General features: G+C 41.9%; 1 protein-coding gene across 1 annotated transcript; it reads right to left on the bottom strand.

The window, feature by feature from the left end:
- Positions 1-36: 36 nt before the first annotated feature.
- inppl1a (inositol polyphosphate phosphatase-like 1a) lies at positions 37-27,974 on the bottom strand. Its single transcript, XM_049576523.1, has 27 exons — positions 27,453-27,974; positions 20,648-20,711; positions 19,589-19,736; positions 19,412-19,493; positions 17,526-17,672; positions 17,094-17,184; positions 15,504-15,593; positions 13,916-14,014; positions 12,441-12,591; positions 11,243-11,349; positions 10,612-10,714; positions 10,307-10,503; positions 9,970-10,087; positions 9,702-9,798; positions 9,387-9,525; positions 9,192-9,291; positions 8,902-8,990; positions 8,720-8,801; positions 8,489-8,578; positions 6,816-6,929; positions 6,296-6,472; positions 6,043-6,198; positions 5,714-5,798; positions 4,569-4,655; positions 3,671-4,445; positions 3,226-3,359; positions 37-3,025 (listed from the first exon to the last, which is right to left on the bottom strand). The coding sequence occupies exons 1-27, from the start codon at positions 27,626-27,628 to the stop codon at positions 2,902-2,904; spliced, it is 3,822 nt and encodes a 1,273-aa protein (XP_049432480.1). The 5' UTR covers positions 27,629-27,974; the 3' UTR covers positions 37-2,901.

The raw sequence follows: 27,974 nt of genomic DNA on the forward strand, positions 1-27,974 counted from the left end.
TGCAGACGACAAAAAAAGGGAGAAAATGAGCAAATGTAGAAAATAAGGAAAGATATTAGATTTTAATTGAAAAAAAAAATACATGAGCAAACTTACATTAACTTAACATAACCAAAAAGAGGCGACTACATTAAGGAACAAGATAAAATGGAGTGTGTCAGAGAAATGGCATCATTTTTCCACTCATGCACAAAAATACAAACACACACACGCACACGCACACACACACACACACACACACACTCACACTCACACTCACACACACAGGTGAGAACACTGAGAGGCCAAAAAAATGCTTAAAAAGACATCAGATTTGACACGTCTGAACGGCAGATCCACATTCTCTGCAATTGTTTGGCTGTTAAAAAAATTAGACAAATTGTACAACACATAACACAGGCAAGTGCTGAATCTAATGTTGAACGTGAGCAACATAACACACGGATGTTTTGGGGTCACGATGAAAATTACACAAACAATGAAACTGCTACAATCACATATTGAGTCCCGACTATGCAACGACACATTGAGTTTAGAGTTCTACTTTAAAGGACACATCATCTCTTAAAACAACTATAAACTGGTTTATTGGCTTGGCTTCTAGTCTCGCTGGCAGAAGAGGAGGCAGGATTTAAATTAAGAACATACAAAGGCAGTCTAACACTAACAGGTGAGTCAACTCTATGACTTCTATCCGCTCAAGAACAACATATCAACAAACAATTCCTTTCACTGGACATGGCTTGGTTTTGTCTTATTTCCCCAAAGTTTACACAATCAGCATCTACTGATGAGGTTAATGGAGTAGCAGCACCACCTGCTGGTTACATCAGGGAACAACAACATCACCCAAACCATGTCCTGCTGGAACCTGACTTTTCTGTGTTGAATCTATCATGACAGGTGACATTTCCTCCCATGTGTAATCCAAAAACTAGACTGTGTCTCTTGTAATTTAACACAAGAACCAAATAAAATCAATGTAAGAAAAATCTCTATTACAGAAAAAAATGTTTTGGTGACAAATGGTTTCTCCGAGACAATGACAATATGATGGCTTAGTAAATCTCCAGTGGGATAATCATTCGTTAATCTATTTGGTTACCATAAAATGAAATGAGTGATGTGACATAAAGCCCATCAAACCTGGGTCATAAGATGCTAAAATAAGATTTGCCTTCTTCTCTTAATTGAAATTAAATTTCCTCTCAGACAATTTAAGTGTGAGTATGAGAAATGTGTGCTGGGTAAAACCTTCAGGGTGACATTTCACTTTGGTACAGCATTTATTACCACATGTTCGCTGATTTTACTGCCTTAATCTAGTAGATTTTCTCGACCAATGAACCAAACACAGATTGTGCAAAGAATCCGAATGATGCATTTGCCACTTGTCAGTGTTTAAAGGTATACTACGCAGGACAGTAAAAATGCTGGTCAGCAGAAATGAAAGTAAAAGCTGACCCCAGATGCACTCTCATTTGGTGTTTTGCCTCGCTATATGTGTTTTTACTGCGCTGTGCTTCTTTGATGCCTACTGCTTACAGTCTGGCACCTGGTCACTACATTCATAAAGCCCTGACCTCACCTGACCACTAAGGGGTAAATGACTATAAACATCTTGGGCACAGAAAATAAGAAAACACAGGCAGATAAACACACCGCCACACACTTCTGATAATTGTGAGGGATTACTTCTATATGAGTCTACACATTGTTCTCAAGGAGAATCCTGTGTGGTATATCTTGAAATTACTTCCAGATTTCTGGGGAAAAAAACATTCTCAGTTTCTAATAATGTAATCAACTTGTCACAATCTGCAAGTGTCAGAAAAAAAAATCTAAAATCTCAGTGTTGAGTGTGAACAAATCAGACATCAGGGGTGCTGTGGTGATTAAATGTTGTGCCACGGTGAAATATGCACTTTTAGCTCCACTGGGACCGGTTTGGTTGGTTTGCTCCATATTCCCTTTATCATTAAAAAAAACAAAAAACATAAAACCATAAATACATGCAGAGACTCTGAGACAATAAACGCCACCATTTTAAAAAACAGTGGCCGAAACATCATCACGAAAGTACAAAATTTGAGAAATGCGAGTTGATCTCACTTTGGCCTGACTTGAGTCAGGACTAGCTCCACTCCTGTCTCACCACTTCCTCTCCGCCTCCATCACAGAAGCAAGGGCGTTCCTCTGCCTGAGCTGTGGGCTGAAATTACCCTTGAGTGCTCTCTAACAATTCCCAAATTGTTTCCCCACATGTGACCATTAGTGGGGGAAAAACCTGAGACTCAGAGAAGTACACATTGTTGTTAAAAGTGTCTGAACTGCTTTTCAGGCTCTGGTTTCCCACAAAAAAAGCCCTCTTCTCAGTTAGCTTTAAACTCGACAGTCTGCATTCCCCGTATCTGAGGAATCTCAAACTCTATCTCACCTCAGTTAAGGTTTCTCAGGGCAAAGAAAGGAAAACAAGCTTCACCACTCGCTTGAAGCTGCAGGTCAGAGGTGAAGGCATCAGCTGCTCTTCACGTGAGTCTTATCTCCAATTCTGTCTGGCCAGGACAAATAATGTTATCTCATCCTGCATCTTCTCACTAGGTGTCAAGCCGAGGGTTATGTAGTGACGCTAAAAAGGACTGAAATGATTCTCATTAAATAAGGCCACCTCTACGACAACAACAACACACATACAGTACATGTGAAAAACAATGGTGGTTCTACAAGTGTTTTTTTTTTCTTGAAAGTACAAATGAAGTGCAATTTCTCTCAGAAGGCACAGTCTGGCATCAATTGGCACGTTCCAGCTCGGTTCAGTTCAGTTCAGCTGAGATTTGGCCTCTTGGGACACGGTGTGGTGCCGGGCCAGTTTGGACCAGTCGTAGACCAGTTTCAAACAGTTTATTTCTGTTGCTGCTGCTGCTGCTGCTGCTGCTGCTGCTGCTGCCTGAGGCTCTCCAGCAGTATCCGCTTGTGGGCAGGGTCGAGCACTCCTGCCTCCTCCAGGTCCTCCTCGGTGATGTCACTGCAAAAACAATTATTATTATTCAACAATGACAATTTACGCAGAAGAATGACAATAGAGATTATTTTTTTAATTCCACAGACTAAATTTGCTGCTCTTACATTAGACATTTTACTGTTAATTATTTTCAGTCTACAGCAACAGCTTTCATTTTTATCCACTGCATGAATGTCAACATGTCTGAGTGTGAGTGTATGTACCTGAGGAACTCCAGGTCATCCCAGCCGTTGTGTAGAAGTCCCTGCTCATATCTCTCCAGTCCCAATCTCTGAAGCCACTCCCCCACTGAGGACTCCCCGACAGACAAAGATGAACTACTGCTGCCCCAAAGTGCCTGCACAGGGGAAATGAAACACGGGATCAACTAAAAACTGCTTTAGGAACACTGCAGCTCATCACAGCTGCTGCAGAATGTACGTCAACAACATCATTACACAGTCAGAGATACAATATGCTAGCTTGTATTAATAATAATAATTATATTTTTTATTTTATTCATTGATTTTTTACTTTTAACTAAGTATATATACTTGTACAAGAATGGGCTTTGAAACTTAGACACTAAACCACTAATTCATGTATGCCTTGAAAATTTCAAGAAATAAAACTGTAAACCACAAATGAATAAATAAATAAACTGCTCACCTCCTCAGGCATGTCCTCTGCAATACTCTCTGTGATGGCATTTCTGGGTGGGAAGGTGCGGCAGGCCTCCAAACCCAAACCCATCGGCTGCCCTCTAAGAGGCGGCGCAGACGGAGCACGTGGAGGCTGCCCAGGAAACTCACTCTCACTCAGTGTCTTTGCCATCTGGAGCACAGAGCACGACTGATCATCCAATGCCCCTGGTCCTCCTCCTCCTCCCCCTCCCCCTCCTCCTCCTCCACCTACTCCTCCTCGTCTAAAACCCTCTCCAAGGGCCAGCGGGGCAGCAGGGCTGGCTGCTGGGATCCTGACCTCAGTCAGGTCTGGGTACAGGGGGCGAGGTTTGGGGAAGGGGGCCTCTGCAACCATCTCCAGTGCTCCCTTGGGGAGAGGAGGAGGGGGGAAGTCAGGAGGGGGTCGATTCAGTGTGCTTCCAACCGTTGTTGCGACACCACCTCCCTGAGCCCCTGCTACACAGGCACCTCCATCGTCCTCTGAGGAACCCTCCTCGCTAATAGCGCGGACTGGGTGTCCTGTCATGGGTCTACGTGGGTGAGAGGGCCCTGATGGCACAAAAGGGGGTTTGGTTCGAGCTCCAGCTGATGGAGGAGGGGCTTTAGCTGCCGGGGGATTTGCAGAGGTAGGAGATGGGAGAAGCTCAGGTGAAAGTGCAGCTGCCGACTGGTTGGGAACACCCTCCAGGATGTAGTAGGCGGGATTATTGTAGCTGTTCTTGCAGATGGATGAATCACCGTCTGGTGCGTCCTGTTTAGGTCTTTACAATAGACACAAAAACAGAATAGGTGGATGACAGCTGACCTCTTTTATGTTTAATGGTTCCACTTTATGTTGTGTGAAAACTCTCTGTTGAGTATAAGCTACATAAATGTGTCTGTACCTCGCAGCGTTTTCCTCCTTGCCGCTCCTCTCTCCCTCCTCACTGACCTTTCCCAGCTCTCCAAGCTGTTTACGAACCACAGATGGCCTGCACCGAGAGCACATCATAACAAGTCAGTAAATTGGACAAAATAGAGGATTCAGAGACTTGCCTGTGTCCACATCCCTGGCATAAGGTGCAGGATATCAGATTCAATAAACGTAGATATGGAGAGACAAATAAGCAAGATCTTCTGGCCAAACAAAAACTCCAACCTTGAACTGCACAAGAAAACAAGTAACCGGAACATCGCCAAAGAAATCACACACAGATGTCTGAGATGACTACGCCATGTGCTAAGAATGGAATGGGGCCGGATCACGAGAGTCGCCTTAAGATGGACACCACCAAGCAAAAAAAAAACAAAAACAAAAAAAAAAAAAAAACCTGATGCAGAGCTGTGACACTGGAGCTGGAAGCATGCTGCATGCCAAGGATCGAATGCAGTGGACAGAGCTCACTGAAGCCTTATGTCCCATAGGGGATGAAGAGGAGTAAGTAAGTAAGATATGGAGAGTATCTACACACTGCATTAAAGCTCCAAAAACTGAACATGTCAGCCTTACTGGGTCGTCATCAGGCAAATGGCCAATATGACAATTTCAGACCTATCAAGTTTTAGGAGCTTTAATCGAGTGTACAGATACTTTCCGGTTAAATCTTTACAAAATAAAAAATATGGATAAAGATTTTTAAAACATATATGCTGGTTCCTGTTTCCATTGGACTCTGAAACTTACAAATATATCAATTTCTCTGTCTGACAGCATGTTTGTGCTGCATTTTTCAGAGACATTTCACCAGGGAACATGGCTGCTGAAATAAAGCTTTTACAATACTATAACTATTTTTTAAAATACAACATGACAATTGTATTTTTGCTGTATAAAGACTGATGAAAGATGATGATCAAAGAAAAGGAATAACATAACAAATGAGACAGATTTTAACACATAGATGCATGCTTTAAAAATACTTTTGTTATCCCTAACTGAAACCTAATGTGTAGAATATTCTACAGATTGTTTTTACCTGCTCTGTCATGTTTTTGCGTGTTGCATTTTAGTAGAAAAGTAAATGCAGAGCAGAATTAAAAGAGTACTCACTTGACGTATTCATGTCCCACTCTGGTTACCAAAGTGGATTTCCCTTTTGGTCCACCTGTCTCGTCCTTGTCCACACTGATCCACTCTGAAACACAATAAAAACACTGTGTCCTACATCAAAGTGCATCATTTGGACAATTCACATCTGCATATAAAAGCTTAAAAGTCCTTTCATTTGTCTCTCCTGCTTCATTTACATCTTCCCTTTCCCCAGGTTAGAAACACTGATCCCTTTTAATTGGTGTCTGTTTAAGTCTCCTACTAATTTTTCTTTCTGTCTGCACAGCAAACCACACAATCAGCACACAGTTGCATATACACAGTATTACCGTAGAGTCTCTCCCTGGTTCCCATCCTTTCGGCGGGGACTCTGACCCTCATGGACCCCCTGATATTTCCTGTTTCCTCGCCACGGTGGGACAGGTAGGTGTGGAACTGCTGTGCTGTGCTGCCAATCATAGACTTCAGAGCCAACACACACTCTCCTGGCAAGGAAAAACACACACATGCTTGTTTGTTGGACTAAAAGTCAACTTTGACGGAATTAAACAGCCACACTACAAAACAATGCTCTCTTTATACCGTAGGACTCATATCCATCCAGTGACTTCACTGTTAGCAGCAGATGTTGGTCCTGCAGGTACTCGATCTCTGACAGAAGAGGTTTGAGCGTTGTTAGCTGCTTGTTGGACCAGCCCACACGCAGGAAGTTGACGTTGTCGCTGCTCTGACTGTCGTTCTCGTAACTCTTCTTAAACTCTAATGATGAGAGACAGAGAGACAAATGCAGGGCAGAGTGGATGGGAGAGAGGACAAAGGGAATGAGGTGGGAAGGAGACAAGGAAAATGTTGCTATAACATTTCATTCAACAGTACAAGGAGGACAGGAAGTGGGGATGCAGCACGGGTCAAAAATGGATTCGAGCTTAAAGGTATACTGACTGCCTGAGATTAGGAGGGAGGGAGGGAGGAAGATACAAAAAAAAAAGAAACACATAATATTTGTTAAATCCACTTGGTGTTACAGAAACTCTCTGTGCTATAACACCTGGTGGATTTTCATGAATGAGCTGCTTCAAAGGTGAAGGCAGGTTCCTCTCACCTTCCAGACAAGTGGAGTAGAATTCAATGAAGAACTTGGTTCTGCTCGCCGTCTTCACTATGGCCTCAATGCTCTCGAACTCAATGTAGGCCTGCTCTGAGGACTTTGGCAGACCTACACAAATACAGGTAGCCAGGAGAGATGGGGAGGGTGGAAGAAGGGAGAGAAGATTTGAGTAGGTATCACAGAATAGCATATATACAGGACTGAAACAGAATTTACTTGTAAATGTGAAGTTTTGCTCACTGGAAGAGAAACAGAGTGAGACAAAAGAGATGAAACATTGTGCACTTAATAACTGGTATTCAGTTACTTTACATTCATTTTAAGTGCAGGTAAACCCTAAATCTTGTGAAAACAGAGTAACAGGTTGATGTTTTGTTTTCCAATTTGTTCAGCTCAACCTACTGCCTCTGTTCACATGTAAGCAGGGTTGGTGAGTAATGGTGTGAAATACAAAATATGAGTGACCGGATTCCATTACAGCTACAGTTTAAATTGGAATACATTACACGAAGAGATTACCTTCTTTGTTCTTGTTTTATTTTGTCTAACACTGTGTCCTAACTGAATTAGTGAGCGTCAGTTTGATTGCATTGTTTTCTATAGGAATGTTCTACCTGGCCATGAGCGACACATTGCTGCCGTTTTGAGCTGAACTTTTGATGTCCTGTTCCTATTTATTCCTGTTGCTCACTTTGAAAGCTCTACAATAGATGGGGAACGGCTGATTTGTAAAGTCGAAATGAGGAATTATCTACACAACACCTCCTCATTCAGCTACAAAAACCTAAAGCTGGAAGGAAGTGGAAAAGTTTCTGGTAAATGACCATCACTGACAACAACCTACTTGCTGCTGGCTGTATTGTATTTTATTGTAATTCCTGTATCACAATATAAAACATGTATTTTCTGTTTAAAAAGTACAAACAAAGAGAGACAAAAGTACCAGTACCAAATGTTGAGAGATAGAAAGTACAATCTGGTTACATGTCCAGTTGAGCACACAGCTGACAGGCAGCCTATGTGGTTTGTTTACATGACAAAACAGATGTGCATATTTAATAGATTCAGTGTGGACTGGTGCATTGCTCACTTGCTGTTAGGACACAGTGTAACATTCATCTGAGGCACGCATTTCCCTGTAACAGCCTTTTAAACAGTGTGTGTGTGCAATGCACCTGCTACATGACAATGTGTGTGTTTTGGGCAAGGAAATTTAAGACCCAGACAAATTAACTCAGCAAGATGATTAGTATTCCAGAAGTAATCCAAAGTATTTAAAATACATTTCTTAGTTTGAGTAATCTAATAGAATACATTACAAATGACACTTATTCAGTAATCTGTAGTGAAATACATTTTAAAAGTAACCCTCCTGACACTAGCTGTGAGTCATTGACCAGATCACAGGAGAACATTACAAAACTGTCCCAATCTGCACTGGAAAACAAACAAATCATCAAGTTTCTAAAATGTGCACAGAGTCAGCTCTGTTTTAAAAAATCAGCTGATATGATGTCGCCTAACCGCAGCCTATGAAAGAGCAAGAACAGAAGAAAGAGAGACATTTAGACCAGAGGAAAGAGTGACTGACAGGAAGAGGAAATAAAAACAGTACATGAAATACGTTTGGGGGGTTTTTGGAAGAATTTACGTTAATCCACTTGTACCTTTCTTGGAGACAAACTGGGAGGTCACACCCACTTCGAAGGTAGCAAACACAGGGGAATGATCACTGGTCACGATATCATCTGTACAGCCTGACAAACAAAAGCGCAAATACTATTGTACTATTGTATTTGATGTTTAGGTGAAATTAACCACTAAATTGATAAAAAAGGGACCTCGGTTACACTGAAATGAAACATGTTTGTTGAATGATTTTCTGCTGAGGGTCTCACCATAGGAGTTGCAGACAATGTGTGTTTCTGGGTATGACTTCCACAAGATCCTGTCACACCACGATGGAACATTCGTCCTCATCTGAGACAGACAAAAAATGGAGGACACAGGAGAGTTATCAGCTGCCAGAACTGGCTGGGAGGACGCCTATCTGTGATGTTGTTTGAGTTAGTAAACATACCCCCGTGGCCTTCTGCTTCTGCCACACATATGTGTCCCTTGAGCCACGTTCATAACGGTAGGTAGGTGGGAATGAGATCTCTTCTTCCGCTGCAAGCAAGAAGACACACATTTACTTGTTTGAAAGCATAGCATTTTACAACTTTTTTTAAGAGATACATTTTGGGGCTTTTATTGCCTTTGTCACAGTGAAGCTAGAGGGTGACAGGAAAGGACATGGCTCACATGGGATGGACACTCTACTGGCAGTGCTTTAAGACAGAAGTTTGTTAAAAACGCAGGCATACTAACCAAAGCGTAGAAAGACTTTGTTCTTCTCCCTCTCCAGATTGAGCTGGTCCACCTTCAGCAGGGGATCAAACTCCTTCCTGTTAATGTAGTTTAAAATCTCCTGCACACAGACACAAAACAGACAGCACCAAAACATGAGTGTCATCCAAATCTGCTGCACTTCATCACCCTGTGCATGTGTGCATTCTGCTTCACCTGTATGTCCATATCCAGCCTGTAGTTGAGGTCTCCTAGCCAGAAGAGGTGTGTGAAGCGCAGCGAGATGTCAAAGGAGCTCAGCTGCTTGTCTCCTAGAGACAGCAGGCGTAAGATATCTAGGTAGTTCTGGTTCCTCCTGTAACAATCAAGTCACATGTGTCACAGATATGAAGAGGTAAATGTGTGTTGTGTGTTTGTGATGTTATCTGACGCTTAATAAAAGTATATCCACCACAATGTAGGTGATAGAAGAACCAAGACCCCGAAATAAAGTAGCTATAAGTGATGTGTGTGTAGGCCTGTGGTGCGTACCTGGCAATCTTCTCATTCCCTGATGTCAAGTGACAGTTCACAAAGCCAAAAGATGTGCCGTTGAACATAAAGGACACACCCACAGCTCCTTTATTACCTAAAAACAATAAGAACCACATAAGATGCAGACATAAAATCCATAATAATCCCTTTAGTTGCCCCTGAGTCAGCGTTTGATTGTGCTGTTTTTTCCACTGGTCACATTTTCCTCTAGGTTATAAAGAGGAAGTAAAGCATGTAAAGGAAGAACAAGGAGTAATGTTTTTACCCAGCGTGTTGGCGATTCCCGTCTTGACACTGGACATTCCCACGTGGCTGATCCTGTTCTCGTGTTCAGGTTTCACCAACACAGCAATTTTAATGTTCCACAGAGTTTGCACTGCGATCTATAACCAGTGACAACAACAGACAGTGAGGCACCTATGGTCATTGTCTCTGCAGTCACACTGTACAAAAAAAATCTTTCTTCATCTTCAGTTTGGCCTCACCTCTCTCAAACAAATCACTTTCACTTTTTCTTCACACCCACCATGACATCAATACAAGCACAAATAGCACCACTGTAATCAAATAATGTGATAACTATTAAATCTTTGTTTCCTCACCGTTTTATAATCTAGTTCTGTCTGTTCTTTCAACACAGCACGCAGTGACTCCCCCCACTCCCGATCACACACAGAGTTTTCTTGACTTCCAAACACGTAAAGGTCATGAGGGATGGTGACTGTCATCTCGTCTAGCGTCTTCCCGAGGCCACGACACAACACCCACGAGGCCTGAGACTTAGGCGCAGGCACTGAGCCTACAGACAAAATACATGAATTTGTGTTGTTCTGCAACATGTGAAACTACATGATAAGTCAGTGTGTGTTGCAAGTTGAAAAGAAAAATGTGTGTGTGTGTGTCTCACCCATATTCCAGGTGCCTATGAAAATGGAAATCATGTCTGGTTCGTCCTGGTTGGAATGTTTGTTCTTCATCAGCTGCAGCAGCTGGCAAAATGCCTCCCGCTTCTGAGAAACACAGACACATACAGCCATAGATGAGTGGAAGTTGCTACTAAAGGGCACCTTGTTTTTAAGTAGCAGCACTCAAAAGCTGACTAACAATCAGTGTGAGTTTATGTGCTGTCATTGAACCTTTAAACATTTTAAATGAACATAACTTTAGACTATTTTCTTCACTGAAAGACAAATATCTACGAAGAAAAAACAATGCAGAGCTGAGATTCTCAATACAGGAAGAGTGTTGGTGGAAACTGAATTCATTCATGAAAATTGTGTGTGGGTCTGTGACAGGAATCTTGGCCATGTTAACTGTCCTTCGTCTGATTATGGATATACAAGTCAAAGAGTAATGTGGGAGTATTTCCTTGTAGGTCTGAATATGTATGTGTTTACACGTGATTTGAATGATTTAGTAACTGTGGGAGATTGTGCTTTCAGACATCTACAAATTTTTGTTTGAGGCTGTGTGTGTGTGTGTGTGTGTGTGTGTGTGTGTGTGTGTCTGTGTGTCTGTGTGTCTGTGTGTGCGCAGACCTTGGCACTTGCAAAGATGAAGTCTTTCCTCTGGCTCTTGTCCTTCTCCTTCTCAAAAACAATGCCCAGTTTATTCTGCACCCGCTGAGACTTGATCAGCTGACGGACTGAGACAGACAAACAGAAACACAGACAGAGAGAAGGTCACAGATAAGGAGAGAGAGAAATACCAGGAGGGAAAGCCGGGTCAAGGAATAGATGGAGTGGGTTAGAGACAGTTAAAGTTAAGGGAGGAGAATGATGAAAAGGCATGAAGAAGGACACAGCAACTGCATCTCAAATGGTTACCATCAAGTATAATGTGTTCTTGCAGGCTTGATCACATAAATATATTCCATCTCTTACCCTGGAGTCTAGAGACATTTAACCGTTTTCATAGTGGGATGTTACAATGTTGGATATTCATATTAATCATGACCACAGTTCCAAATAATGAAATAAACATATGTAAAAGTAATCCCTGTGAGCAAAAACCTCAGGCTTCAAACCTTTCTGAACACTTCATCTCCACCATTTTTTTTCTACCGTCAAGACAAGGTGATGTCGGCTTGTGACTTATTTCTTTATATAGTAGCTACATGCTAATGTCAGGGAAACGTGTAAACTTGTTTGCCAATGTTGTCGTTTTCTCCACAGCTCTGATAAAATTCCTGCTGCAACATGTCCAGTTATGATGATTTTGGTTTAGAAGGTTTAACTGGTGATTTTTCACGGTAGTGCCACAATATCAATACTAATGATAGTGCAGGGACACGAGATATAGAAGACCATGAAATGCCGAACAGTCAGGGCAGACTGGGACCGGAACTTTTCCGGAGCAAGGCTTTAAGAGACAGGCGCCAAAATGAAATGTTGAGAGAAAGAGTGAATACCGGTGTTCCAGCACAGCTAGTATGGGGTAATTAAAATGTTTTATGAATATCAAGGCATGTAAACATGTTCTCGTAAAAAAAAAAAAAAAAAAAAATGCAAGAATGAACCTGAAAAGGAGTATAATAGGTCCCTTTTAATGAATGTCGTTGTTAGAGAGCTGTCTACAAATCACAAGACAAGATTCGTCACTATCTGGGTGGCTTACTACATCTGCTCCACAGATTTCTGCTGAACAATTTCCTGTGGGAAACACTGATTACTCATCTCAGCTTAGAACATACTGAGATCATTGTATATGTTGTATGAGTGTTTGTGTAATCCTCACTTTTGTCATGTGTGAAGGTGGTCCAGTCCTCCTGGCTGTCCTTCACCTTCTTCATCACCACCAGTCGTCCTCCCTCCACGTCCACTGACAGAGTGTACTTCTGGCTCTTTCCTATCTTTGTCAGCTCTGCCAGATAAACATCTAGCTTTACCTGAAGTGGATTACAGGGCGAGGGTTAAACACACACTCATAGAAACTGGAGGTGTTTGTGATGTGTCCACAGAGCTGTCTACTTTCATATCAAATCTTCACACCACCAGGGGTCTCCAAAGTAAAGCAGTGGACTCTCTCACTCTACTGTTATCACACACAAAACAAGGTTGCTGCTTCTATTAACAGTGTAAAATCTAATTCTGATGATCACACAGAATGTCCTGATCCTGTTGACAGAAGTTTTAGAAAACAGTTGATATATGTTTGTTCATCACATACTACTCATCTACTGACAAAAATGTGTTCTGCCTTTGAGTCACATCATTTCTAACCTCGATGGGATCTGTTTGTGTGTCAGTGGGCGAATCAGGTGCCACATCTCAAACCTATCTCCCCATCGTAACAACACTTCTGTTCCTGTGCAACAGGAAGCTGCTCGAAAGGAGGTCACCACAGAGGATGCAGACTTGGCTGACAGCTAATATTTCAAATCCCTCCTCTCTTCTTCCTTCTTTGTCTCACCCTTTCCCCCACATGTTCCTGCTGATAATTACTTACTATTTACAATAATCTCATTACCAGTAGACAAAATGTCAGTAATACACAGCTAGCTGCGTGCTCATTGTGCATAGGCTATTGTACCAAATGTGACAACTACCATGTACTATGACAAGGCCACTGATGATGCCACAGGAAGTGCATTACAAACATTCCTGTGGTCTCACAGCAGCTCTGCTGACAAACTTCCTGCTGTGCGTGGAGGAATATATGACTTCACACCCTGTTTTATTGTAATTCAGGCTCAGTCTGTCCTCTGTGAAACGAAACCACCATTCCTTGATAGGAGCATTTTATTAATCATATCTGCAGGAGTTTCAGCATTCTATAACAGATATAGGGTTTGCCCCCAGACTAAAGTCAACACAAAATAATCTTTACTTGAGCTTCCTATTCCTGTCATAAAACAGGAAATATAGAAGATGTGAGATTTTGATTAAAATGAATATACCTAAATTGGCAATAGAGTGGAGAAAAGTTTGAATGTCCAATATAGGCAATTTGGCGTTGAGACCTTTAAGTGACAAGTATGGGTTCACTCTCATAATTGCTAAACTGCAGCTCTCGTCACCTTTCCCTCATTAAATAAAGGGTGAGAAAGAGTTTCAGATTTTTGTTGATGCACTTCCAGGAAAGGTCAAAAGGTAGAAACAGATGGCATTATTATTACCACCATCATACTGATGTCATATCACCCTGCAGAAAGACAAACAAATAAAATTAGTGTGTTTCTGAGTTTGTGTGTAAAGTGCGTGCAGTTGTACCTCGAAGGCCTGCACAGGGATGGCTTTGCTGTGACGCATGGGGAGAGGAGGAAGGGAGCACGGAGAGGACAAACTCATGTCCTGGAGGGCTTTGAGAGCCTGGGGGCACAAAGAGAGACCAGGGGAGAGCAGCAAGAATTAAAAGAAAGAAATGATGAAAGAGGGAAAGATAAACAAGACGACACAAACACACACACACACACATAAGAAAAAGGACACAAACAGATAATCTGTATTGTTTTCAGCATCAGTGTTGGTGTCAACAAGGAAACAATTTCCCATTTCCTGGATGTGATCTAACAGGAGCAGAGAAGGTGGAGCCAGTGACATCACATGAGGCAAGGCATGTAGCCTGATTGTACTGAGGCCATTTCCTTCCCAGGCAGCTCCTTACAAATAAAGTCCAAGTAGAAACGGTGTCCCCTCTTGACACGGCAGAGCTGCTCAAACTGTACTTAAATATTAGGGATAGAAAAAAAAAGTCTAACTGGTGAGGTTTACTGTGCCTGGAAATCCTGTTGGGCATGACAAAAAACAAACAAACTTAGCTTTAATTGCTTTTCTGTTCTGACCTACAGGGCACACCCTCTCCATCTGGCGTCATCAGTGTTAAGGCCCTGACACACCAAGCCAACAGTTGGTTGTTGGTGAGCGCCTGTCACCCTAGTCGGTGTGGGCTTGTCGTCAGCCCCTCGTTGGCTTTTTTTTTGGCCAATTAAGTATGTTGAATCAGCGCCCATGACAGCAGAGCCCTTCGGTGAATGAAATCACTCAACTGGCTGTTCAGCTCAGTGCATGAGAAGAGAGGAAAGTAAACATACTTCTACAGTCAAGAGGGAGTGAAACCAAAACAAACTCGTTACACAGGGTGAGATAATTTTCTTTAGCCACAGAAACGTTTCATGATGGTTTGCTATTGTTCACTGCTGCACGGTAAATATGCGTTGTTCCTTCAACATTGGAGTGTGTTGTTAATGTGCTAACTAGCAAACTAGCATCAAGACGGTCTTTCAGTTTCCCTTTTTGAATGACGATGACAGACTACCGCTACCTGCTGGTGTGAAAAGTGATTTCCTCTCACACAGATGCAGAACGTACATGCTGGTTGCTGACAGCTGCAGTCTTTGCAGTGTGTTCATGTGCAACTTTTTGACTGAGACACGGCAACGTCAAGTGATGAAGCAAGCAGGACACCTTTGACACCGCTAGTTCTCTGAAGTTTATTTGATGTGCCTGGGCCTTTACACATTACGCGAAATGCTTTAAATCGCTGTTACAAAAATGGACAACTGGCTGCTCGGTCTAAAAATGTCACCCTCCCCACACACACACACACACTTGTCTCTATCTGTGTGCGTTCCATGTGTTGTGAAAAGGCTCTCTGACGTTGTCAGAAACACACACACACACACCAGCCTGGAGTCGTCATGCTGGGCTACACATGCAGCCAGCAGGGCCTCTGGACAGATGATCCATCATATGGAGAGGGTTATCTAAACTAACCACCTCCAACTAGCAGCTGTCCGTGTGAGTGATCATGTCTGAGGGTGCATGCCTTCACATGACTGACTATACTGAATGCTTGTACCTTCTTCTCTATGGAGGACAGCAGGTCTTTGAGGATTGCCAGCTTGGTCACAAGGTTCTCCAGCTCCTGGTCTCCACCCTGATTCACCGACTGATGGAGGAAAAAAAACAACAGTTACAACCCATATAAGGTGTAAATTTTGATAAGAAGAGTAGGACATAAGCAAGACAAGAAAGGATGAGATGTTATTTTTTTGATACGCCTGTATGAAACAATATGGCATGTAAGGAGGGATATTACGATAACGGTTTTGCACACGGAAATGAAGCCCTTAAAATGATAAAATGGCCTTCCAACTATAAAAATGGCGCAGCACAACAAACAGCTATTTCTCAATAAAATAGTGTCTTACAAATGACAAACAAAATGACCATTTGTTTATCATTTAGCCATGCCACAGATGACGGATGTTTTGATATAGTTTTGCTGTTGTTCAGCATGGTCCTCTGTCAATCAGTAAATCAGTGTGTTTGTCGTTTTCCTCTGAGGCATGAGGGAAACTCGAATCACCGCCTCGTGGCTATATGCCTACGCGAACCCGTCAAGTTGTACTTACAGTTTGCATCCATGCCTCAAAATTCTATGACCTTTTTCTCAAAATTCTACAACTTTTTTTCTAAAAACATTACGACCTTTTCTTAAAGTTTTACGTTTTTTTGTCTCAAAATTTTATGATTTTTTTCTCAATATTTTGACTTTTTTCCAAAATGTTATATTTTTTCCTTGAAATCTTGTTTTTTTCTCAAAATCTTATTATTTCTTTCTCAAAATTCTTGACTTTTTTTCTAAAAAAAAATTTACAACTTTTTTGCAAAATATTGCAACTTTGTTCATGTAATTTTACAACTTTTTTTTCTAGAAATATTTTCTAGAAATTCTCAAAATGTTAGTCTGTATATTACATACAATAGTCAATGCAATGATGAAATAGATTTGAGTGGAGTGTCAAAAATTTGGGTCAAGACTAAATGACTGAGGATAGACCAGTTGAGAACCACTGATCTATACAATCAGCACAGTTTTAAGGTGGGCACCCAAGATTAGTGTCCTAATTCAGTATCTAACCAAATGTCTCCCCTGCTCCTGAGATATGACTTTAAGTATTGGCCTGGAATGTGTTTTTAAATAACATTATGATGTCACAGTGAAGTTGATCTTTGACCTTTTGGGTAGAAAATGTCATCACTTCATCATTTTATCCTGTTAGACATTTGTGTGATATTTTGTCATAATAAGCATATGAATCCTTGAGTCATGGCCAAAAACAGGAACTGTTAGGTCACAGTGACCTCTGACCTTTGACCTTTGACCACCAACTTCTAATCACTTCATCTGTGACTCACAGTGGACGTCTATGCCAAATCTTAAGAAATTCCCTCAAGGCATTCTTGAGACATTGCGTTCCTGAGACTGAGACAGACGAGGTCACAGAGACATACACACATATTATGCTGGATAGCAGGAATACAGAAAAGACCACAGTCCAGTTGTTAGACATAGAAAGCGGGATGACATAGAGATCTCCACTTGCTTCCACTGTGAGTAAGCATGCACGCACACACACAGATACAAAGAGGAAAAGATGTGTACCTGTTGGATCATCTTGGAGACCATGAAAGCACTCTGCTGATCAAAGACTTTAGACAGGATCTCCAGACCAGACAGAACCTTATCCACCTCCCTGTTCGGGGAATCAGAAATCGACAACTTACTTCATTTAGATCTATTTATGGAGAATGACTTCCAGATGATTAATGACCGTGTGATTTAGTTATATTTGTCACATTTATTTAAATCAAATTTATTTTCTGTGACATATCAAAATGTTTGAATGCCCAACATGTGCCACTGTAATCGAAACAAGGGATGAGCTGAAGAGGGAAGCTCTGCAGGCTGTGAATTTTTACTAATGAGTGACGAGCACATACCGTACATTAAAGAACACCTTTGTATAGAACATGCACAGACAAGAGTGTGTTTGGAATATTTGTGTCTACAGATGTGCTGGTGTGTCTTTCTTACCCATTAAGGCGTTTGCAGGAGGCCACTAGTGTCTTGTTGAGGTGAGGCAGGGAGCAGGCTCCCTGTTTGACGGCTTCTAGGTCCAGAGCATAGCTGCCCTTCAGGTACTCGTGGGAGATGGTGCTAAGGCCGTTAGCTGCTGGAGCACTAAAATGAATTCAGATGAAGTCCAATGAGTATTTAGAGCCATGGTGATTATGATAATTTATTGTTATTAGTGTAGTAAGACAGATTTTTAAACTTTCAGCTGATACTCAAAACAGTGAGTATGAAAACTGCAGATGAATTGCCTCCCTTGTATCAGAAAACACAGATGTCAAGGACTTCCTAGAGGCCATATCTGCAAGGCATGTGTGTGTGTCTGCATCTGTGCTGTCAGGATTTTTAGAATCACACACTTCCTCGAACACAGAGGGCCGACTTGTGTCTACCTTGCCACCCACGGACACAGAAAAACAGACACACTCCCTCTGAGTTAACCACGTGAGCCAGCAGAACGCCCCTAAGCCTCCTACACACTCTACAACTAGCTTAAGAGTTTGTATTATGGACTGTCACTCATGTGGTTTAATAGGTTGCCAGTTCTTTCTAAACTGGGCAAAAAATGGTCTAGTCAAAAAAAGAAAGTAGCTTCCTTTTCATTTTTACAGAAATACTGCACAATACCTCCTGCAGTGCTCTTTCCTTAGTGGAAACACTGCTGATACAAACTTCAATAGCTTGCAGAGTTTTCCTTTTTCAGACAGCACACGCCACTTTTTATATGGCCAAACAAAACACTTTTTCTGCTGTAACCTCTACAACTACGACTTTTTTATGATGACGATCCTTTCATATGGCCTACACCGTGGCTTTCATGAAAGCTAAGTAAAGTCTGCAAACCAGCAGACTGTTAAAAGCGTTGAGAGTAAATAAAAAAGTGATGTCTTGTTCCCTCACTATGTCTGATGTACGATGTCATTTGCACTCATTTAGGAGAACTTAAGGAATCATATGTGGGAAGTATGACAGCTTATTCCCACAGCTGATTTTAAGATTATTTTACATTTTTACTAATGACTTCTACTGTGACAGAAATGAGGATGTTGCTTCAGGGATTTGACCTACAGTTGAAACTGTGACAAAGTTCACTGCAACACATTAATTTTGGTATTTCTTTCATCTCTTTGGCAAAATTCTACCTGTTGTTAGTTAGTTATATATTGTGAAAACTAAAGTAACTGCTAATTGCAACATAAAAGAATGATGAATTCAGCCACCAAACTCACTTCCCTATAGTCTGAGTGAAGGCACTAATAGCTCATTATTAAACACAGATTTGAGCAACACGCATATCTGTGTGCACACACATACCCTCTACCATCTGCGATCCTATGTAGTTTTAACAGGATGCGGCTTTCTTTCTTTATGCAAACAAAGGGGGGCACGCAGGCAGAGTGGAGGTTATTAATATATATGTGTGTGTGTGTGTGTGTTTGTGTGCTAATGATGATCTGTTTGCTATGTTTGATGTTTAATTAACATGTAGCAATGCTTCATTTACGATGTGTGTGCGTGTATGTCATGTGACAGAAAAAGTGAAAGCGAATGAGGAACTGTGTGTTTGTTTGTTCACATAATCACTGATACCTCTGCTTACTATTTCTGTGAGCGGAGCTGACATAATCACATTCACACTGAGGCAACATCCTTCCTGTGTGTGTGTGTGTGTGTGGGTTGCGGTTGTGTGCTTGTACATACATTTTCAAAATATCTTACTGTGTGAACACTTCTGGGTAACATGTTGGTTAGGAAGCCCTGCGACTTGTGGTTTGATTATCAGCACTTACGTATTAATATTTTTAAAATGACACAATAAAGGAGTCCTCATACTGTAGATTTTGTACCTCTCTGTGGGTGTCTCTGGACCAGGGGGGGTGGAGGTGGAGGCAGAGCGAGGAGGAAGGGGTGGCTTCTCATCCTCCCCATCTACCAATCACAGAAAAGGAGAGTTCAAATGTAAAAAAAAAAAAGGGTGACAATCATAGAGCATACAAGTGTGCCGGTATGTGCTGAGGAGGCACCTGAATAGTCCCTGTCGTCGCTGACAGCTGTTTCCTCTCTTTCCACAGGGTAAAGCAGGGTGGTGACAAGACCCTGGCTGGGCTGCAGGTACAGCGACACCAATTCTGGTAACGTCTTAAACCGCTTAGGCTGCACGCCCTGAGATGTCTGAGTGGAAAACAGGTATCAGAAATATTTTGGTGATTCCCAGGGAGAATCAAGATATGTCACAGAACTTTGTTCATTAAAAAATAAACAAATATGTACAAATATGTGTATCGCACTGTAAGCATGCTAAGTATAAATGCAAGAACTGAACAGGCAAGAATGAAATAAGAAAGAGTATTGCACAGTGTACTGCAGAGCTGAATTATTACTGCACAAATAATGTCGAGGGCTTAAAGTCAGTTTTGCAAATTGTACAATTTTGCTGTTGAAACACTCCAGTGTTGCACAGTTACAAAAGGGAGAAGGATATTCAAGGGGAGATTCGACAAGAGAAGGAGGAAGAGAAGGAAAGTCATTTGCTACATGGCATGAACATAACAATAACATCCAAACTCCTTGGCTACAAGTAGTCATGTTATTGAAATCTCTGGTGGCCCCTATTGTTCCACATTTAATGTTATGTAAGCAAATATGACCCAGTGGTCTAAATATAACTCAAATCAGGAAGAACTGTCTCTGTAAAAATTGCTCCCAAACATATTCAGTTCCTCTGACTCTCTTCAACGTCACAGCTAAGGCCCCAGAAATCATACAGCAGGGACACAGATGTCTGTGATGTGGCCACACGGATCGTCTGAAGCACCATGTTGCCGTGTGTGTGTGTGTGTGTGTGTGTGTGTGTGTGTGGCTGCTGGTGGGGACTTCACAGCTGTTGGGCACAACGCACAAAGAGACTGCTGTTGGTGTGTGTGAGTGTGTCTGTGTGTGTGTGTGTGTGTGAGTGAGAGAGAAAGAGCTCAGAGCCAACAAAAGCATCTCTGCCTGCCAGCTGCTACTGAAGCAAACACAGTTTTTGCTGCACACATGCACACACACTTGACCTCAGCGGAGTGTGTGTGTCTTCTCTGTACCTGTACAGCCAGAAATCCTTCATCGTCTGGGAGGATTCTGTATGTGTGGACATGCTTCTGATACCTACAGAGACAGAAACACCACAGAGGAAAAGAGGACAGTCAGGAAATTGGAGCAAACACAGTGAAAAAAAGATGGAGGGAGAAGTGAGAGAAGAAGAGAAACTTTTAGACAATTGTTTGATTCAACAAAAAAGTAACATTTCAAGTCTGGCATGCTCACATACTCTCTTGTACTTGACCTCAGTGGTTAGGGGTGTGTTTTTGCATGTGTGAGAGTAAGGGGGGTTTAGACACTGTGGAGAGCTTCAACCTGTTGCTGTCTGTCACAGTTGTGAGCAGGCTTTATTCTTACAGTAGCATGATACAGTAGAGCAGAGCAGAGTGGAACCTAGCCTTTATACATTGTACAGTCACAATACAAATCAATGCAAAGTAAAAACAAAACAAAATTAAAGACAAGATTTTCCCAGATACAGTACAGATAAAAGAAAACTATCTTGTCCTCTCTTGAAACACTCGAGATTTGTTGTGTGTTTCTTTTAGCCAACAACTATGCATCAAACTTCAGTCTGCGCCCCCCCCCCCCAAAATCGATCACAGATCAATGCTCTGACATTGTGACTGAACTGCCATGGCTACACGCCTGCAGCCACAAGCTGGAGTTTAATGATTTTCATGTCTGCACTTCATGTCTGCTCAGTGGACTGGACACAAAATGTTCAATTTGCCAAGCAAATGTTGTGGTTTATGTCTGTTGGTGTGTACACTGTACGTGTGTGTTATGGTTGTGCATCTGTTTGAATGTGTGGGAGTAAGCACAGCAGCCAATGCAAAACACTAAAGCAATGCTTTTACTGCTGCTTATGCTGTGCTTATTTACAGTATGTGAGTATACACCGTATAAAAAGGGAGGGGAGGGATAAATCCATGTCGGGAATTCATCCTGCCCTGACCCCTCAGCTGTTTTTCCGGTCTTTCCAGGTCAGTGTCCCACGGCTTACACACAACCAAAACATGAACTGGATTAAAATATACTACCAATGTAACTTTATAAGAAGCTAAGTTGATTTCTGTTTGACTTGACTTTTAAGCTGGCGATGTTACTTATACGGCTTCTCAGACCAGCACAGCAACGTTGAATAAACCTGTATCCTTCTGTCTGAACGGGTCAACACCGTTCATCAAACTTGGCCTCACAACCTTGATCCTGACCGGGTCAACATGAGTCTGACGATTAGCTGAGTTATGAAAATCAGCAGCAGCACATTGGGTGGGCATTAAAAAAAATCAAATCAATATTTCTTTGGGATTCGACAGGGAGTTACATGTAGACGTGGGAACCACCAAAGGCCCCACGGTACGATAATAGCATGATACTTAGCCTAACTCATGATACAATATTATTATGATTTTAAATGTTTTGCTATATGCTGAGTATTGCCATAACATATAATACAATACATTGCAATTTATTACCTATTTTTAATTGCAAATTATGTCCCCAGAGGGAAAACCTTGTCAATATCTGTTTTTATTTAATAAGATGAGTTTTCAGTCTGTTCATCTCACTTCAGTCATTTTTACTGCAGCAAAATGTATATTTTAGACTGAAAAAGCAATTGATTTTATTATTCTATTCAATTCTAATAATATATACAACTTTAAAAAAAATCCATATTTGGTGTTAATGTATCGATAATAATAATAATAACTTTATTTGTAGAGCACTTTTCAAGCTGAGGGCACAATATGCTTTGTACATACGCCTACACCAACACCAACATCTACACTACACACATACCTGTATGCAGCATACATGTACACATGGCTACAAATACATACACTTCCACACACAGAATAAGTCTATCAACTGTCAGAAAAGGCTTTCTGTAAAAGTACGTTTTCAGATGAGATTTAAAGACATGAACAGAATCAGCTGATCTGATGCTCAGTGGGAGGCTGTTCCAAAGCCGAGGAGCGAGAACTGAAAAGGATCGATCACTCTTTGTTTCTAACCTGGACTCTGGAACAGTAAAAAGACCCAGACTAGCAGACCAGAGGGGCCTTTTCAGACGGTACGGTGTGAGAAGCTCAGTTATAAACTCCTCTGCCAGATCATTGACAGCCTTGTATGATCAAATATAGCCATGCAAAATGCCACAAAACTGTGGCAGCATCTGGCTGGCAATTTAAAACACTTTCCAGAGCATCAGGAAATAAATCATGATGTGTTTTAAATTTGCTCTCTGTGTTTTAACCTTTGGACTATTTCCTAACTGAGGGCAATTATGTTTTTACAGGCTTCCTTTCACCGATTCCTGCTATAGTGGCTCAGATACCAAAAACGATGTCAATTTTTTGTGGTTTCTTTTTTTTTTGTATTCTTGTCTTAATCTGACTGCACACAGAGGAGACAGGGGAAGACATTCAACAAAAGGTTCTGGCACAGATTTGAACCCACAGCGTCAGAGTTATACAAAATGGGTCCTTGCCAGTTAAACCATCAGGACACTGGTACAGAAGTTCCCATGTTGAAGTGATTTATATACAGCACATTTATCTGATTGCTGCCAATAATAGTTCCATATATTACACCTCCAGCAGTTCCTCACTCTAACAGTATAAACTTTAAAAACATATTTGCTACCGCCTTTCAAGGCCCAGCAGTAAACAAACACGGTCAGTGAGATGAACTGTTTCTTTTGTCGGTCTGGCCTCTGAAGCCACATCTACATTTAAACCTGTCATGTTATAAAACACAATGCATTGTTGGTTCAGTGGCACAGAATTCATACACAGAAGTCACTGAAGTGTACAGTATTCTGCGTGTGAGTGTGCGTCTTCCTGTTGGCAGCTGATGAGATTCTCTGTGGGTCTGTGGAATAAATACTATTGTTTCAGTAGCAGCAAAGTTATAGTAGGGGGAGGGAGACGGAGAAAGAGAGAGAGAGGTTTATTATGGGATAGACATAGACCCGAAGCATTGTGTGTGTGTGTGTGCGTGTCTATGTGTGTTTGTGTGTGTTGTCAACAATAGTCTGTCTTGAGGGCAGTGACTGCCCCACGGACTCCCTCTGTCCTGCTGGCTTAGAGTGCCACCTCCTCCTCTTTTGTCTCATCCAACATCAACCTCAAGTACACCACGTCAGTTCAGTCAGTCCCCACACTGTAAACTGTGTGTGTATTGTGCATCAACACACTCGACCAAGGGGCTAAAATAGTTAGCAAAAATGTTCTATATAATTCTAAGCCTGCTTATCAATAAAAACATAGCCTGTGCCTCACTGCTCTTGCCTGTCATGTCATGCTTCTCGTTTCAAGAAGCACACTGATCAGGTGACTGCAGGTAAAAGCCTCCATTCCCTCTTGATTATCCTTAATTTCATTCAATCAATTACAAGTTTCTTCACTATCGCAAATCTTGCTCACTTTTAATATGTGATCACAAAAGAGAAGGATTGACTGTAGGTATGAAACTGCCATAAAAATACACTGGTGTTGTCAAAATTATCAATACATGTCGCTACTTAATATCTGAAATGGTTTTCAATACTCATTTTGCTCAGTATCACACCGATACCAGCTGCACTTTCTTGCTCCCTCTTACTGTTAATGCAGTGATCCTGCTGTTCTCTGCTACAAACTAAGAAATGAAAAGTCATCGTTGTCATGTTATAGCTTTGATTGATTTATCTTTTAATTAAAATTTAAATCGCATGCCCTCAATCACAATTTTTCCTGTGGTATCGAAAATGGTATTAAATATCGATATTTTCCAAGATACTGCACTGAAGTTAGAAATTCCAGTATTGTAACAAAACTAACATACATATAGGCTACCTGGAGATAAAGTATACATTTAAAAAATGTCCGACCCATTATCTCCACAGGGCAATAAAACTGTACATACACCCACTCACACGCCTTCCTGGTGAGGAATGTTTTCCCAGAAACATCTAGGTTTCAAACACACACAGAAACACAGAGGGCCATGCCTGAACCCCGACATGTTTAGACGCGCTGCACTGATACCACAGAACATCTTCCTGACAGGAAAAATAGGAAACGGTTCAATATCTCTGTAGCTGTCACACTGATGCGTACACACATGCTTAAATGAAACACGTGGCTTCACCTGATGGTCGGCATCTCTCTTATTGCAATCTAAAGGTAGTGACACTGCAGCAAGAAACATTAGAAAAACATCCCTATCTAGAAAAAAGTTTTCAAATATTTTAATATTTCAATCACACTGTAGCAGCGAATGACAAAGCTCTAACATACCAAACACTATTCAGGATACTGTATCTGCACCACCTATGGCAAAGAAATGCCAAACACCCCTTGCATACTTAACGCACTCAGTGAACTGGTGAAATGGTCACTTCTTACAAAAGTCTGCATGCAGACAAACAAAACACAGACCCTGCAGACAGACATGTGCACTAAGAGGAAGTGAAATGCAAAGACCCGAAAGAGGCTGAAGAGTCAGTCCCAAGTGCTGCTGTGCAGCTTCTGTAAAGTCACCAACAGAAACGCTCTTCGCACCAGTCTATTCTCAGACAGCAGCAGACTGGAAACACTTCCGAAACACACTGGTGCCTCCATGTCCCTCAAAAAGGAAGTACACATTATCTGTGTATGCAAGTTACAAAAGCAGTGTCTAGTAGCCATGTTCAGGTTTAAAGAAACATTTTGGCATGTACATTTTTGTGTGCAAGGACCAAAGGACCTGGTTTAAGCAGTTAAAATATGCTAGTTTCAAAAGATTATAAAAATGTCTTTAAAGTCTTACAAAATGGTTACAATACAATGAATAGTTCAGCAAAAAGGAAATACAACTTACTAATTTACCAATACACAGAGCAAGCTTGTAACCAGCTAATTTTGCAGTTTGTTTTACTAGATTGTTTAGAAAGTTAAAGCATAGGAGACAAAAGACATTCAACGATAAGAGGACCTGGTAAAGACATCAGTCCTGAACCTCCGGTACACCACACTGGGGGCCATGACTAAAAGCAGTGTGCCATTCAGTAGTCTGGAACTTTTTTCACACGTCTGGTGATTCAGATTTTACTTCCTGGAAATGCTTTTTTTAAACTCAGTAATATCAGCACGACTTCACAAGAATGAGAGTTGAATGTTGTTGACCTTAACATCTTTGAATCTACGGCGTCAGCGACTGTTGCGAAATACTCGGTCATCCCAGTTCTCGAATATATCATTCATGAGAGCATACAGCTTGTCTCCGTCATAGTGATCTATCATCACTGGTTTGACAATACTTTTGCCATGTCTTGTTACCGTTACTTTTTTGTATGTGGAGAAAAATCTTCTGGGTAAAAAGCAGTTATATTATTTGTAAAGCAAGTTTGACTAAACCCTGTTAAGGCATCATGAAGGAAACTTTCTGAGATGAAACAAAGTCTACGATGTGAAAGGTGAAAGGGGAGAGGAAGGGAGAGGTGGAGGCGGGAATACATCCGGAAACGGATGATGCATGGATGTGAGGAATGTTGTTGGTCATAGAGTGACCTACTGAATAAGTGCATCCAGCAAAGGATGAAAAATGGGTATTTGCCAGTGTTTATTTTACTTAGACATGAGCCAAAATGGGTTGCGGGATTATTTTTTTCTGGGTTTTTATATGGAGTAATGTACACAAGGGTGAGTCTGTCTAACTGGCCAAGTATATAATGAGGTCAGACTGCAAAATAATGTATTCTGTAATGGTGTAGTCATTCACAAATTAATGCATACAGTGTATGTACTGCTGCTGGTGTGCATGTATGCACAATGAACTCAGCATGGGGTAAACTCTCAGATAGGGGATGTAGGTCGAGTCGATGTCAGAGTACCATGTCACATGGCATAGGCCCTTCCTGCATCTGCACAGTCAGTAGTAGTCTATGTATTTGTTTGACTTTGCGTGGGCGCTTGGGTGGGGGCGTGTGACTCATTTTGGTCAGTTAAACACCCCCTTTCCACGTTTATTTGACTTGCCAATGTCAAGTCTGCACAATGGTGGCTGTAATGTCTGTAATGAATCTTGATTGTCTGCTTGTCAGGTGCACAGAGTACGGACACAGTTTCTTTTACTCAAGTCAGCAGGTGGTGAGGTCGGTTATGTTACTGAACATGGAGGTGGTTGGTGGTAAAGTCTTCATTGTGCAAATGAGGTTGGGTGTTTCATCACTTCTTCCAGCAGAGACTATTGACAGGCCCCTATTGTCATTTTATGATATACTGTGTGAGAAGGGAGTATGTGTAACTGCTCAACTAAGCCAGCTTCTTATATGAGGCTTAAATTAAAACATCAGCAAGGCTTCAACAGCCACATAGATGCTTATATTTACCTCCACCGCCATTCAGTTTCAGCGCCCTGTAAAAACGGCGCTGCAGGCGACCACATCAGAGACAAGACAGACAGGGACAGCCCTAAAGTTGTGTGCCATGCTGGAGTTTCACTGCTGGGCAGACAGACAGTCTCTCTCTGGCACTCACTGACTACCAGGAGAAAGTAAACAAATGCCTTGTATAACTGGCTCACGCAGGCTTCAACTACAATTTGATCAAATGATGCAGGAAAGTAAAGCTGGTGTGGCTTGGTCAAGCAACAACAGATAAGGTAGTGACTTAAACACAAAACCTAAGATTCCCTGAAGGCATGTGCTAGCTTAAATACCAACTTACCATTTAAACCAGAACTTTGGCGACTAACTTTTCCTGGTAAACAGAGTCAAACGAGGCCGCACACACATGTTTAGAGTTCACACAAGCTTCTCTTTATATAGTTACTTACAGTACACACAAAGCGTAAGCCCCGTTGACACTCTCACTGTCCCGCACCAGGAAGCTGCCGTCTCTCCCGGCCCGGGCCAGCAGCTCCTCGGCCGCCGCTCGACTCAGGTCCCGGTGATACCACATCGGCGGCGCGGGCCCCAACGGAGAAACCCCACCACCACCACCCCCGGCCATGGCCACAGCCCTTCAAACCGGGTTCAACTCAAGCTGCTTCCAGACTTCTCCGAAAACCTCGCAGCCTTCCTCAAGACGAGAAAAATAATCCAGGGACAGAGCCGAAACAAGCTCCGAAAAGTGGCGTAAACGTTACTCCGACGGCGGTTAGGAGGCGCGAGACAACCGAAGACCGGGCTACAAGTTGAACATTTGTTAAATTGCGCTGTTTGCGGCTGTTTCCTCAGTTCCTGAAATACTCTACACCCTCCTCTATCGCTTCCCAGTCCCACGGAAATCAGGGTATGTAAATCCACACTGGAGACCGGGGAGCAACAGCGGGGACGACCCGCGTCAATGCAAACAT

Source organism: Epinephelus fuscoguttatus, linkage group LG5, assembly GCF_011397635.1.
Source record: "Epinephelus fuscoguttatus linkage group LG5, E.fuscoguttatus.final_Chr_v1".
Lineage (NCBI taxonomy): Eukaryota > Metazoa > Chordata > Actinopteri > Perciformes > Serranidae > Epinephelus > Epinephelus fuscoguttatus.

Excerpts from the sequence above, each read along its gene's own strand:
- inppl1a (XM_049576523.1), bottom strand. The coding sequence starts at position 27,628 with ATGGCCGGGGGTGGTGGTGGTGGGGTTTCTCCGTTGGGGCCCGCGCCG. Across the intron at positions 8,802-8,901 it reads AGAAGCAGAAGGCCACGGGG|ATGAGGACGAATGTTCCATC; the intron begins GTATGTTTACTA and ends TGTCTGTCTCAG. Across the intron at positions 6,199-6,295 it reads GGATGGATATGAGTCCTACG|GAGAGTGTGTGTTGGCTCTG; the intron begins GTATAAAGAGAG and ends TTTCCTTGCCAG.